The sequence below is a fragment of the Nyctereutes procyonoides genome, unplaced genomic scaffold (genome assembly GCF_905146905.1).
Source record: "Nyctereutes procyonoides isolate TBG_1078 unplaced genomic scaffold, NYPRO_anot_genome, whole genome shotgun sequence".
NCBI lineage: Eukaryota > Metazoa > Chordata > Mammalia > Carnivora > Canidae > Nyctereutes > Nyctereutes procyonoides.
In genome coordinates, this window is record NW_026575140.1 from 69,771,414 (window position 1) to 69,785,578 (window position 14,165).

The window sequence follows — 14,165 nt, forward strand, 5'->3', positions numbered from 1 at the left end:
ATACAGGTGCCTCTGAAAGAGCCTGCATTGGGTGATTTTGCGGGTTATGATTTGACAGTTGTCACCTCTTAAAATGATCTAGATTTGTGATGTTCTCCATGCAGACCTGTCAGCCTGACAGCCTCAGCTAGTCACTCCCCATTTTCCAGGGGTGAAATGACACCGGGGGCGGGGGGGCTGTGCCTCCCTTTTTGGTAGATCTGCCAGCCCAATAGCATCCTTCTCTCCTCAGCCACTCACTCAGAAAGCCTTCTATGGGCAATTACCCAGGTGCACATGACAGGCCCGCATCCCTGTCGGAATTCCTGTTGGGCTGTGGGCTGTGTGACTGGGGATGTGAATGGCTCCACCCCAGCAGGGACCTGGCCCGCACACCAGGAAGTGTGTGCCGTTCTCAGGGGAGCAGTGTTTTCAGAAGTTCAGGAAGCCACACAAACACAGGCACAGCCGCTTGCTCGTTTCTGGCCAAGAACAATCATAGGATTGACTTTATTTTTCTAATTTCATTCTGAAACCCAGACTGGGGGCCAGACTGCGTCACGATATGCCATAAAAACACTAGCTGTCTGCACGAATAGCCATTATGAAGCACGAGAAGAAGTGATAAAACTGGATAAAAGTAAGTGATCGTTTCCTGAAGCTGAGCCTACGTCTCAGAGGTTAATCCACCCTGGAAGCTGTAAGGGGAACAGGGACAAGTTGTGGGGAGAGACTCAGCATAGCGCTGTTACCCTCTCCTTAGGCTTTCGCAGTGTTTACTGGGTAGGATAGCTGTTTCACCCTGTTCTGGAAGCATGTCATGGGTTCTCTCCCTTCAAGGTGGGGGTGGCAACACCTTGGTGACAGCAGAGTTGGGACCAGCTAGCATCAGTCCAGTAACCAAAAGTGGCTGCAGGCGCCTGTAGCAGGGGTTCCCTGCGAGGCAGCCTGCTCGTCTTCACACCTGTGGCCCCACCGTGGAAGTAGGAACCCTTCCTCCAGATCCTGTTCCTGGCCCTGCAGCTGCAGGAAGCAGGCCTGTGGCCTCTCACTTGGGCTCTCAGGTGGAGTGTAGGGCTTACAGTTGGGGACTTTAGGGAAGCCAGACCTGTCTGACACATAACATTCATTCACACGACAGCCGTGTCACCCTGGGGACTGCTCTGGGCACCTGAGAAACGTGGGAGACACGGCAAGGCCTGATGAGGCTCACAGTACTCCCCAGACACTTGCTGAGTGGCAGAGTGACATGGCAGAGCTTCTGGGGAAGCCCAGTGTCCACAGACACTCCCTGTGCCCTCGAGGGCCGTGGCTAGCCTCCTATTTGGGATTTAGAGGGACAGGTGCTTTTTCTCTTTCCTCCCCCTAGAGTTTGGCATTCTGATGAAGCTCCTCAGCTCTGAGGATGAGATGGTGGTGGGCAATGCCGCCCTCTGCCTGGGGAACTGCATGGAGGTGCCCTACGCTGCATCCTCCCTGTTGAAAACGGATGTTGTGCAGGTGTTGTTAAGGCACGCCGGTGGCGATGCGCAGGAGACAGCCGTGCAGCTAAATGCGGGGATCGCTCTGGGGAAGCTGTGCACGGCCCAACCCAGGTACCTGGCTGGGTGGCCCATGTCAGTCATGCCCTAGAAGCCGCGGGGCCAGCGGAGGTGCTGTGCGGTGGCTGTGTGGCAGCCGGGCAACTGTGCCACCCAGGACTCTGTGGGGAGCCCTGGGAGCCCTGGTGCTTCCTGTGCAGACAGGCATTGGGTCCAGTAGCTACTTCCCTGGGGGGAACTGGGGAGCTTTTGACTCCAGGCAGAGAGAGAAGATGCTCTGTGGACAGGGATTGTTCCTTCCGCTCCCTGCCGCTGTCCTTCTGTCCCCCTCCCTCATGCTCCTCCTGCTTCTCACTGCTATGCCCAGGCATCCCTCCTGCTTCTTTTTGTTGCCTGGGTCCTGAGCATCTGGGACAGTGTCCAAGGAGGGTGACATTCTCATGCTGGAGGAAACTAAAGCCAGAGGCAGAATGGCCTGGTCACAACCACCTGGCCAGCCTGGGCAGGAGATCCTGGCCTCAGCTGTGCACACTGCTTCTTGTTCAGCCTCTGTTCTGCTCTGGCTGGGTTCTGACATGCTGAAGCCCCAAGTCGTTCATGCTCCCGGGAGGTGACCCCTGGGCCTGAGGGGATGCCTTCCACGGACAGACTAAGCCTTCTGATTCCTCCTCTGGAGAATGAGAGGGTTGGCGTGGCTGACATCTGAGGCCCTTTCACATTCTGACTGTTCAAATGGAAAGCCTGGATAAAATCTTTCTTCTGTAGAAAGCAAGGCACATTAGCTAGGATGAGCTCAAAGTGGCAGCCTACTGGGGAGTCCCTGAGAGCAAGGCCCCATGGGATCAGCTTGGCCATCTGCCTCTCATAGACAGCATTTACCGAGTTTCGTGGTTCCCTGGCACCTTCCCTGCTCTGATCGCTAGGGCTCCCAGGGCATCAGCTACTCCCTTTCCACCTTGCCAGCCAGCCCCTACCTGAGAGGGGGTGGCTCTGGTCACCATGACATCGATGTGCTGGACTTTGTGTTCTGATCATGGCAGATTTGCTGCTCAGCTGCGGGAGCTGCATGGCATAGAGATTCTCAACTCCACGATGAAGTACGTCGCCGATCCTTAAGACACGTGGCGTCTGTGCACGGTTTCACAAACCCAGGACTGTGTGCTGTGGGTGGTCCCTGTGGTAATAAAGACTTTTTGAATGTCCACTCCAGGGATGAATTTTGTTTTCAGATGCTTGCCTTCTGGTCTCCACTGGTAATGGGGGCGTGGGCATCAGGCTGACCACGGTGTTGGAAACTGCTCAGCGTCCACCACTCTCTCTTATGTGCTCTGTTTAGCATCAAGCCAACTCCCTCTGCAGCTCAGTTGCCTCTTGTCCCTTCCTGTCCTGCAGGGGCTGGACACCAGCAAATGGAAAGTCAGATTTCCCAGATTCCCTCATAAGCTATGGTTCTAGACAAGAACTAGATTCTGCTAACTGAATTTCCATCTTGCCCCTGTGGCTGTTTTCCTTCAGGGAACGTGCTAGAAACATCAGGTTTTTCAACAACAGGATCTCAGTGTCTGAGTTCTGGCCCCGGGATAGTGGCAGCAGAGGTGGTGGCCAGTCTCTCAGGCTGTGCCCTGTGCTCTTGAATTCAGTGGGTTGAGTGGTAAGTGGTGGCTCCCCTGGCAGTGTGTTCTTGACAGTCCAGGCAATTGTCGCTGGAAGTGCCGTCTGGTGCCCTCGTCCGGCCTATCAAGGGATTTGTAAGCACTCTACTTCACGTGTTAGATGGTTTTCGGCTTAGTACCAAGCAGGGGCACCTGTCTCTGCCCTGACTTGTCACAAACATTGACATATTTTTGTTCCCCAAACCCACCCTACACTCTCACCCCATCGCCCAGACGCACTGCTCCCTTGCCACTGCCTCCTCTGGACCCCAAATCCCTAAGTGAAAAATCCAACAAGTGACACTATACTCCCATGGCTTAGCACAGTCACGTGGACATTTTAGGGTGGGCAGCAGGACCCTCATGTTGTAGTGAACGCCAAGAGTGTTCCATAATTCCAAAGACTTACAGTCCTGTCTGCTACCTGGCAGCTACGTGACTCCAGGCAAGTCGCTTCAGCTCTCTGGGCTTTGATTGCTGGTTTTGGAAAACCTAGAAGAACACCTGTCCAACCTATCACCTATATTGCTGTGAAGCCTAAATGAACTTTTAGAGCTAACAGCACTCAGGGAATTAACCATAAAGTGCTACACAAAGAGGTTACCGGGCTCCATCCTGAGGTCAAAAGGGTTGACCGTGACATCAGTTGGGTTAAATTTGAGGGACCCAAACAAGGGTGAAGCCTGTGTCCCTTATGGAATCAGAGCTGGACATTTTCTGGACTGTGTAGGAAAGGAGATCCTCCCCCTCCTCAGAGTTTTTATTCAATACACCCAAGGAAATGGTTCTTCACAAGTGAGGCAGCCCCCAGCGTGAATGAAGAACTTTGCTCCTGACACTAAGGTAATTGGCACCTTGAGACCCTGGTGCTGGGATCAGTACACCGTGTGGGACTGGAGTGAGCTCACCGGAGCACTTTGTGATGATGGCGCTGTCACACTGTCCCTGTCCCTGGGCGGCAGACAAGTGACAGGCTGCAGCAGTGAGGTCCGGACCTGCCCGCTCAGGCCCAGGAGGCAAGCAAACACACCCTTCAAGAGGCTTCTGAATTGCAATGGGAGTTGGCTTGATGCTAAACAGAGCACCGAGAAGAAAATCAGAGGCCGCAAAATTTGCTGTTTCCAGAGAGAATTCAGTGGAGCCTTAAAAATGTAAAAGGCTGCCTGTGTACATAACCATCAGGCTCAGCTTCTCTGATTTGAAGTTCAGGCCTCTCCTTCTCCCACTCTTGGGCTGCACTCCTCCTCCCTGGCTCTTGAAAATGGCTATTATACGTGTAATCTCTTCCCCCAAAGAGTGGGGAATGTCAAATTATATTATTATCTCCACTTCAGAGTGCCTGCTGAGAGCAGTCATCTTCCCTGCTTTTAGAGGAGGGTCTGGCTGCACCTGAGGAGCTCCCTCCTCTCAGGGTGGAGAGAGATGTTTCACATACAGTGCTTAATCTCCTGTGCAGGCCAATCCTCCCTCGTCTTGTCACCTCTGACACACCCTATCATATAGGGCTCCCAGGAAGCATGGAAAAAACAATTCCATGTTGCAGAAGGGGTTCATCTTGGGCTGGGAGCCACGAGCATCATCCTCCCCACTCTCTGGGCCACAGCTTATTCTGGGAAGGCAGCCTGCTGGTTCCATGGGCAAAGGAGCTGGGATCATCTGTCCGAAAGAGAATGTGGCCAATAGGGAATCACCCTGAGGATCTGTTATCTAGGACTTGTTGGCTTGGAAAGCTAGATGACATTCATCCTATTTGCTAAATGCCTTCAAAATAGGGGCTCTTTGGGACACCTGGGTGGCTCAGCGGTTGAGCATCTGCATTTGGCTCAGGGCGTGATCCCAGGATCCGGCATCGAGTCCCACTCCCTGTGAGGAGCCTGCTTCTCCCTCTGCCTGTGCCTCTGCCCCTCTCTCTGTATCTCTCATGAATAAAAAAATCTTAAAAAAAAAAATAGGGGCTCTTCAGAGTGCCTGGTAAGAGGAGAGAGTCATTGGGGGTGAAGAAAACATTTACAGTTCACTCCCTTTCTACATACAAGAGGTTCTTGGTCCTCATAGGCCAGCGACCTGCAGGCCTGGCAGAGAGAATGAGTCATGCCCATGCTCTGGGCTCTATGCATGTAACAGGTGCCTGGAGATCCTGCCCCATAGAAGCCTCACAAAGGCCCTGCGAGGCAGGGACTGTCTGCATTTGATGGGTAAAGAAACTAAGATATAAAGATAGTTCTTCTTACCCAGGATCACATGGCTGGTAAGGAGGGGACTCAGTATTTCACCCCAGCTTGGGTTTTAACTCCTTCCACACATCAGCATCCCTCCACTTGGATGCAAGTCTTCTAATTTCTCTGAGCTTCAGTTGGTTTCCTCTCTATTAAATGGGAGCCACAATCCCTACTTGCAGAGTTCTTGGATTTGAAGATAGCATACATGAGGTGCCCGCCTTCTGTGACTGGAAGACAGAGGCATCCTCTTCATGGTGACTATAATTTTTAGGCCAGAAATTGCTGTGAACTCATTATCTGCCTCTTCCCACACTAACCAAAATCTGCTCGTCCCCTAGGCACCCCCATCTCCGTGAAGGTGAGCAGTGACCAGGCTGCCACATTCGCCTTTCCCTCCCTCCCGTGCCCAGTGGCAAAGACCGAGCTGTGGACCTGCCTTCTCCTCCCTCCGAGGCACCGAGGCCTGCCCTGGGCCAGGTGGGGTTCCGAGCAGGGCTTACGGGTGCTGTGACAGTGCGGCCTGCCAGGAACACGTGACCAGGCCCTGCAAGCGCCCGGGCTGGGCTGCGCTTATGTCAGGGGGCTAGGAGCCTCCCCGCCATACAGATGCTCCCTGTCGTTTGCTATTTGTCCTCAGTTTAGTATCAGGAAAACCTGTTGATTCCAAGGGCTGCACTCACTCATCAACATACTACCAGGTATCCTGGTGGCCCTGGCAAGGGAGCGTGAGCACCAGCTGACCATCACCTCTGGACAGTCAGCTCCTGGTGTTCCTGCGGCCACCTGGCACCAGTGAAGCGCTGGGCTTCTGTGATCTGAAACCAGCTGGGTGACTTTTTTTTTTTATGAGACCTCTAATTTGATCTCAATTTCAAAATTGCGGAACTAAGAATGGGTTCTCCCAGGGGGTGTTGTGATTTTGCCCCTGCAGCCAGGATCGGGTTTTTCCAGAGAGGGGCCCTCGGGCGCCAGCAGAGCAGCAATGGCAGGGACTGGCCATCTGTTCCCGGCCACCCCGGCCTCAGGTCTGCGCCTTTCCAGACCGAGCTCCGGTCGCTGGTGGGTTGAGAGGAGCTGCTCCGAGTGAGCCTGGCTGCCTGCCAGATGTGCCAGTTCAGCTCAGCCGGAGCATCGCTGTCCTGTCACATGTCTATCCCAACTTCCCATTTGCGCTTTTAATCTTCAGCTGCTCCATCTGCTCATTTAGGTCTCTCGCTCCCCCTCGAGCCACAGGTCCGCCCCCGCACACGCAGTCTGCCCGTCTCTGCTGCAGAGAAATGAGTTTCCACATAAAAATGGGGTTAGTTCACACGCAGTGGGGACTTAGGCCAGAGCAAAGGCATGCAAGATAGTGAGAAATACTGAAACGCGTGCTGGGGACAAAGGTTTCCAGAATGTTCATGCTGCAAATAACCCAGGGACCATCTAGTCCAGTACCTGCTTTATTGGAATCCATCTGATGTCACTAGCTAAATACAAGGCACACTCAAAAGTGTCCAGCCCACGCCCCCGTCATTTACAAACAAGGAGATCAAGACTCCTCAAAAGGCCGAAGTGTCCTCCCTGCACGAGAACCTCTGAGCCAAGGGTGCAGGGGCCCACAGGAGGCACGGCGGCTGGAGCGCCAGTTCTGGGTCTGGATGCCTGGGCTCAGGGCCCAGCTCCACATGTTAGAACTTCCATGTGTTGCTGAGCCCTGCAGTCACTCTGTCCATAGATGGTGGGGATGGGTTTGAGGGTAAGGATTGAATGAAATATTTCTGGAAGGCTCTCAGCACCGAGCTGCGCACAAAGCAAGCCCGTAGGAAGTAGTAGCCACCGTTGTGGTCATGATTCTGAGTCAGCTGCTTCCACAGGCACCCCCTGCCTGGCCATCATGTGTGCTCTCTTCCAGAGTTCTTAAATATGAGGATCCCATCAGGGTCAGAGGGATTCATATGTGACTCCGCCCAAAGACAGAGGAGAGAGAACAGAGAAGTGTTACCTGGGATGTAGACTGGCCCACAGAAGTGGAGGCTGGTGAGGATGGCCGGTGGGAATCTGAGTGGGCCGGGGAGGCGGCAGGTGCAGGCCTAGGGGATGGAGATGAGCATGCGATGGGGACTCTGCACTGCATCCTCAGTTTTGGGGTGTGGGGGGAAGGGGATCAGAAAAAGCCAGGTGTGCTGTGGTATCTCCTTGCTGAGTCCCTTGTCCCCACTCTGTCTTCTGCCCCTCTGCACACTGCAGCCCAAATAATCCTCTTAAACACCACTTTGTTGTGATGTACCTCCCAGTCACCTGCACACAACTACCCACAGGATCAAGGGCAAACCCCCCTGCTGGTGTGTGGGGCATGTGTGTCAGGGAGTGTGCATATGGGTGTGGAGATGGTAAGAACATAGCACTTTTTTACTTTTTGGAAGTTTTGCTGATAAAGCACTCTTAATATTTTACTTGAACTACTGTAAGATTTATATGTACTCCGTACAGTGCCTATAAGTAAGAGCTATGATTCATAGGTTTTAGGCATAATTTAAAATAAGCGTATCTATTATTACCTCCCCAAAGTTATTTTTTCCTATAAATAGTATTGGTAAAACCACACATGGCCCATTCAATGTGATCTCACTGTGCCTTAAAAATTGGCCTGGTGGGCACCTGGGTGGCTCAGGGGTTGAGCATTTACCTTTGGCTCAGGTCATGATCCTGGGGTCCTGGGGTCAAATCCAGCATCAGGCTCCCTGCAAGGAGCCTGCTTCTCCCTCCGCCTATGTCTCTGCCTCTCTCAGTGTCTCTCATGAATAAATAAATAAAATCTTAAAAAACAAACAAACAAAAACGACCTGGTTGTAGGGTCATACTCTGTCTTCAGCTCAGCTAGCTGATCTTGTGGTTTGCAGTGGGGCTCAGCACCTCACGAAGCCTGAGCCACAATTGCTGAATGGTGGCTCCCCACCAAGTACTCTGTTCCCTCGGGCCAGTTCCCCAGTATTTGTCTGCATATATTCTGTTCATTCCCATCTTCTTGATTCTGCACCCTACCCCACTTAAAACACCTTTCTTTCCTGCTCTTCAAATCCTACCATCCTCGAAGCACTGTCATCATACAAATGACAGGTACTTTTTATTAAGTACTCACTAGGTTTCAGATGCTGCCTAAAGTACTCACTAGGTTTCAGATGCTCATACAATTCCCTCTTTACTGATGAGAACTCTTAGGGATCAAGGGGCTGGCCCAAGATTGCAGGGGTCCCTCTAGGCACACAACCACCCTACTGGGCACAGCCCACACTGCCTGCCTTTCTCCCAGTCTGGCACAGCTGTGCTGCACTTTTTTTTTTTTTTTTAATGTATTTACTTGACAGAGAGTGAAAGAGAGAGAGGATGGAGAGGGAGAAGGAGAAGCAGGCTCCCTGCTGAGGAGGGAGCCTGACGTGGGACTCTATCCCAGGACTCCAGGATCAGGACCTGAGCCAAAGGCAGATGCTCAACCACTGAGCCACCCAAGTGCCCCTGTGTTGCACTTTTAAACACCCCATTCTTATAGAATTATTTTCTGTGTCTTCATGGTTTTTTTTCTTCTACTGCTAGAACTTAAATTCTAGTTGGAAGACCGGGAAGATGTCTGCTGTGAGAAGTTTTGTGGACAAGCAAAAGAGCATTAGGTGTATACAGAAGGTGTTTATTAACCTCACTCTACAGAGGGCACACCCTTGCGTTTTTGCTTGGCCCTGTCCTCAAGGGCACGTGAGTGAGTCACCATGGCGACAGGGGCTTCCCTTGGGTCATGGGATTCCCTTGTGGGGCTCCCAAGCTCCTCAGAGAACTGGCCAGGGCCACAACTGTCCCTCATAGCAGCCCTAGGACATGGAACACAATGGTCCCCTCTACACTTTCTCTGAGCAAATCTAGGCCAAGAGCCCCACTCGAGGCCCCACCCAGACAGTCCTGGGGTTTCCAGCAGCACCCTCAGCCTGCAGTCTGCCCCTGCCCATGATGACAGCCACCCACAGGGAAGGACTTCTAGCTCCCTCAAAAGGGCTTTCTGCATCTCCTCTCCTCTTCTCTCCTCTCCTCTTCTCAACTTCTTGACTTTCTGGCCCAATCTGCAGCTTACAGAGGTGGCCTGTCCTCCCTGGCTCCCTGAGGGTGAAGGGGAAAGCAAAAGCCTAACTCCTTTAAGGTTTTATCTGAAAGCCCCGCTAATCCATCAGCGGCCAGTTAGGTAACAGCTTAAATCTGCCCCCTGCAAAGGATTACTGTCGCAGCCGATCTGGCACCACACACTCCTGTGGGCGTGGGACCGTGGGTGGCGGAAGCCAGGGCGCCTTCCCTGTGACAGGCTTGCGTTTCCAGAGCCTGCTACTCCCCCACCCCAGACGATGGGGAGTCTGGAGCCCATCGTTCCTTGAAGGGGCTCCTCAGCCAAGGTCATTTAGACAGCAGCTTGATCCCGAAGAGCTCCTCATTCATTCAACAAATATTTATCAAGCACCTGCTATGTGCCGAGCACTGTGCTAGATAATATAAAACGCCTTTGAGTGAACAAGATAATATCCCCTCACCATTTCTATTATAATTATAGCAGAGCAGCAGTGGGCTGAAAAAAAATCAGATACAGCAGAAACCTCCTCTTGGCGCTAATGTGGTCTTGGCCTCTGATCCATGCACCTGCCATCAGGAATTAGAGAAACATCCGCTGAGGGCATAGGTTCTCCAAACCCCAGCCCTTGGATTACAGGGATTATCGCTCTAAAGTCACGGTATGGCGGGGTGCCTGGTGTCCTTCAAGCAAAGGGAAGCACTTAGAAATCTCCAGGCTTCTGTGGGTCTGCGATCAGTACTACAGCAGTTTATAAAGGGAGGGATCACGTCTGATGAAGCAGACCCTCTCCTACGTGGTCTGTATTTCTGGGTCTCTTTCTACCTGACTCAGCTGTGACTTTTCCCCCCAAAGGCAGTTTGGAAATATTTCAGGAGAAATTTAGTGTACCCTGTTGACCCATTCAGCAGAAGGGGATGACCCCCTTTCCTAACCCCGGCCCTGCACCCCAAGCACCAATCAATAATGTCTGACAACTAAAGTGAGACCTGTTCTCATCTTTCCCCTACATGTTTGCTCGGGATATCCTTGTCCCTTAAAGAGCTATCAGTCTGGGGTCCTGCTTGGGCCACACAGCAGAGGCTCTGGATCATTAAAAAAAGCAATAAAGGAATATGTGCCTTTATTTTTCCAGCTTCTCAGAACTAGTAGAATTATGTGAAATTCAGGTCAGGAATTGGAGTAGAAATAGCATTTTTGAAATAAGGATTTCTAAGTAGCTGGGCTATGTGCTGCTGTAACCACAGTCACTGAGAAAAGAAAAATCACTATCTGCAGGGGTGGCAGGGAAATGTTTCTTGTTCAGCAGTAGGAGGCTAGGAAAGGGTGACCCCAAGAGTTGAGAGCCCTGACATCATTGTTTGAGCACCCAGATCCTGTTGTGCCCAAGGCTACCAGTGACTTCCCAATTATGAGACAGTAAATCCCACTTTTGTTTCTGCCGGTTTGAGTTGTCAGTGTTTTCAGAAGAGCCCTTATCTGTCCCCTAGTTCTTTTTATCCTGCCTAACTTCTACTTACCCTGAAAATACTAGTTGGAATGTTTAGTGCTCCTGCCCTATTTCTCCTAGCTCCTTTCTTTCTACAATTTAATATAGAGACGTATCATACTAACATGCCTTATCATTTACTTATAAGGACATACTGCTTACTGCTTGCACTCCATCTCTCTTCCGGCTAAAATGTGAATTCCATGGTTTTATTTATTCCGATCACTAATGTGACCAAGGACCTAGGAAAGTGCTAACACATAACAAGTGCTCAATAAATATTTGTGTGAATGATAACATTTAGCAGGGAAAGGCAGTAGGGGACTTGAACCAGGACCAGTGTGGGGTGAAGTCTGGTTATTCTCACCCAGCGGTGGTAATGGTTTGGGCAAAAATACTACAGCAAGTGACAGTTTTCATTTGTTTAGTGCCCAGTATGTGCCAGGCACTGGGATAAGTGCGGGGCACACACAGAAGACAGACACACACACAGTTTCTCCTCTCAGGGAGGTCTGCTCAAGAGAATGGGGGTGGACATACGAAATCAAGTACCATTGGGCCTGGCCTGTAATACAGAGCTAGGGGCTTTTAGCCCAGCAAGAGCCACAGAGGTCAGAGACCCCTCCCTGGAAGGAGTGCTATTCGAGCTGCCCCTTCCTAAGTTGCAAGGAGGACATAGTGAGGATGGGCAGGGGTTGAGTGGGGAGAGGGCAGAAATGAAGGATACTTAGACTACCCCAAAGGCTGGGCAGGAAAATGTGCACTGATTCCCTCCTTCGCTTGTCCAGGCCGCCCTGAAGATGGCTGCATTTGTCCCGTATCTATAGTCTCTGCTTCCAGACCACATTTTTCCTTGTGAGGCCAAGTAGTGAGGGGTCTTTTACTCTTGTGTTTCAAGGCATAAAAGACTCAACCTGCTTTGGCCACCTGCTCCCACATCATCATCACTCAGTGTCACCACCTGGAAATACCCATAGGCTGTGGTCTGAACTAATCCTTGTTTCTATGAAAAGCCAGCACTGGTGCTTCACGCCATCACCACTGGGTGCCTGGGAAGAGGGCATCCTCCATTCCAAGTTACTCCTGACTGAGTGCTCCCAGGACCACCCATCACTCCTCTTCTGGGACATGCCTGAGTAACTGTTCCAGGAGAGAAAGGATAGCTCAGGGCTGGATGAAAGCCAAAGGGCTCCCCTTTGTCGGCCTGAGACCCCATCTGTGACACCCTGCATGCCAAGTTTCCATACTCACATGCAAATGTTCCAACAGGTATAGTCCCCTCTTCCTGGTGGAAAAGTCTTTCCGTAGTCCTAGGGACACATTGCTTTCTTTCCAGCCAAAAAAGCAGAGACAAAGATTCATTTCCACTGTGACTAAATAATCCATAAATTACTCTAGAAGCGGAAATTGATTGAGGTAATACAGACCTTTTTATAGGCACAGCTTCCAAAGATATCTTTTAGCCTCGGGCAGAGTCCTGACAGCGTGGTATTGTCAAAGCTCGGTCTTCAGTACCAGCCCACCCATCCTTACGCTTGCCTGAGGGGTTGATGGAGAATGAGAGTGTCAGGGAACACCCACTGATGATTCACGCTCCAGGGGGTCTCCATCCCTCAAACCTGGCCTCAGGGCCCCTGACCCCAGCACAGCATCTGGATGAGCCTCAAGTCTGAGAGTCCGTGTTTTTATTTTTATCAAAGCTCTTAAGGCCGTCTTAACAGTGTTAAAAGCATTTACCTTGGCAAGGAACAAGCCAGATTCAAGTCCTGGGGCATCTAATTACCAACTGCCTGACCATTAGGCAAGTAACTTAGCTCCTCTAAGTCTGTAAAAATGGGAGTAATAATATTACTTACCTCAGGGGATTGATTAAATGAGATAATGTAGGTTGATCACTGTGGATGGAGTGGGCACAAAGTGAAGACTCAGTAAACGGACAAGTCTTATTGCTTTTGTCCCTCAAGCCTCACCATCTTTTTCTTCTCTTTCATTAGAAAAGCCTTTTGTTAAAAAAAGAAAAGCCTTTTGCTAGGGGGAAAAAAAACCTATTTATAAAGACATTCACAAAGCACAGTAAATGATCCTAAGGAGTCTGATGGGATGAGGACAGCAGTGATGGGAATCTCTGAGGGGTTCTCACCAGGGAAAAGGAGTCCCTTGGGCAGTCAGGATGCTTAATTCCAGAAGTTTAACTGCCTATAGCTCTCAGCAGCCTGACTATGGCCTGTGGGCAGATGGGAAAATGGTAAGTGACTGAGGAACTCACTGGAACTAGAGAAGCCCCTGAAGAGAGGTGGGACAAACTGCCACAAATCAGCCTCTGCCCTTCACCTTTGCATCCAACCATCAAACCATCCATCCACCCACCCATCCATCCATCCATCCATCCATCCATCCATCCATCCCCCAGCTATTACACGAGCTCTTGACTACATGCCCAGTGCTGAAGAGACAGCAGTGAAAAAGACAGAGCACAATTCCTGTCCAGAAGCTCAATTCTGTTAGTCTGAGTTGGGATGTTTTTATTTTTACTTTAAAATTGTGTTCTTCCTCTTACACTGCTGGTGGGAATGTGAACTGGCACCTCCACTCTAGAAAACAGTATGGAGTTTCCTCAAAAAGCTAAAAATAGAGCTATCCTCTGATCCAGCAATTGCGCTACTAGGTATTTACCCAAAGATACAAACATAGTGATCTGAAGGGGCACCTGCACCCCAATGCTTATAGCAACAATGTCCACAGTAGCCAAACTATGGAAAGAGCCCAGAAGTCCACCAACAGATGAATGGATAAAGAAGATGTAATATACTCAGTGGAATATTACCCAGCCATCAAAAAGAATGAAAGCTTGCCATTTGTAAGATGTTGGTGTCACTTAAAAAAAGTTTTAGCCATTTGGAGAATATAAATAATAGTGAAAGGGAATATAAGGGAAGGGAGAAGAAATGTGTGGGAAATATCAGAAAGGGAGACAGAACATAAAGACTCCTAACTCGGGGAAACGAACTAGGGGTGGTGGAAGGGGAGGTGGGCGGGGGGTGGGGGTGAATGGGTGACGGGCACTGAGGGGGACACTTGACGGGATGAGCACTGGGTGTTATTCTGTATGTTGGTAAATTGAACACCAATAAAAAATTAATTTATTTTAAAAAAAGTTTTAGCCAATCTCATAGGAGTGCAGTAATATCTTATTGTGGTTTC

At 50.7% G+C, this 14,165-nt stretch overlaps 1 protein-coding gene and 1 long non-coding RNA gene across 2 annotated transcripts in view; one reads left to right on the forward strand and one right to left on the reverse strand.

The window, feature by feature from the left end:
* Nucleotides 1-3,320, forward strand: part of TTC12 (tetratricopeptide repeat domain 12) — a 46,367-nt gene extending 43,047 nt beyond the window's left edge. The window contains exons 20-22 of the mRNA XM_055304597.1: nt 520-619; nt 1,349-1,574; nt 2,561-3,320. Of these exons, the coding sequence (XP_055160572.1) occupies nt 520-619; nt 1,349-1,574; nt 2,561-2,636 (402 nt within the window). The 3' untranslated portion in view covers nt 2,637-3,320. The remainder of the gene's footprint in view (nt 1-519; nt 620-1,348; nt 1,575-2,560) is intronic.
* A 3,008-nt stretch (nt 3,321-6,328) lies between these two features.
* On the reverse strand, nt 6,329-12,922 carry LOC129496545 (uncharacterized). Its single transcript, XR_008661814.1, has 5 exons — nt 12,821-12,922; nt 12,392-12,503; nt 12,216-12,292; nt 7,376-7,463; nt 6,329-6,658 (listed from the first exon to the last, which is right to left on the reverse strand). It is a non-coding gene; the product is annotated as an uncharacterized LOC129496545 (long non-coding RNA).
* Nucleotides 12,923-14,165: the final 1,243 nt, after the last annotated feature.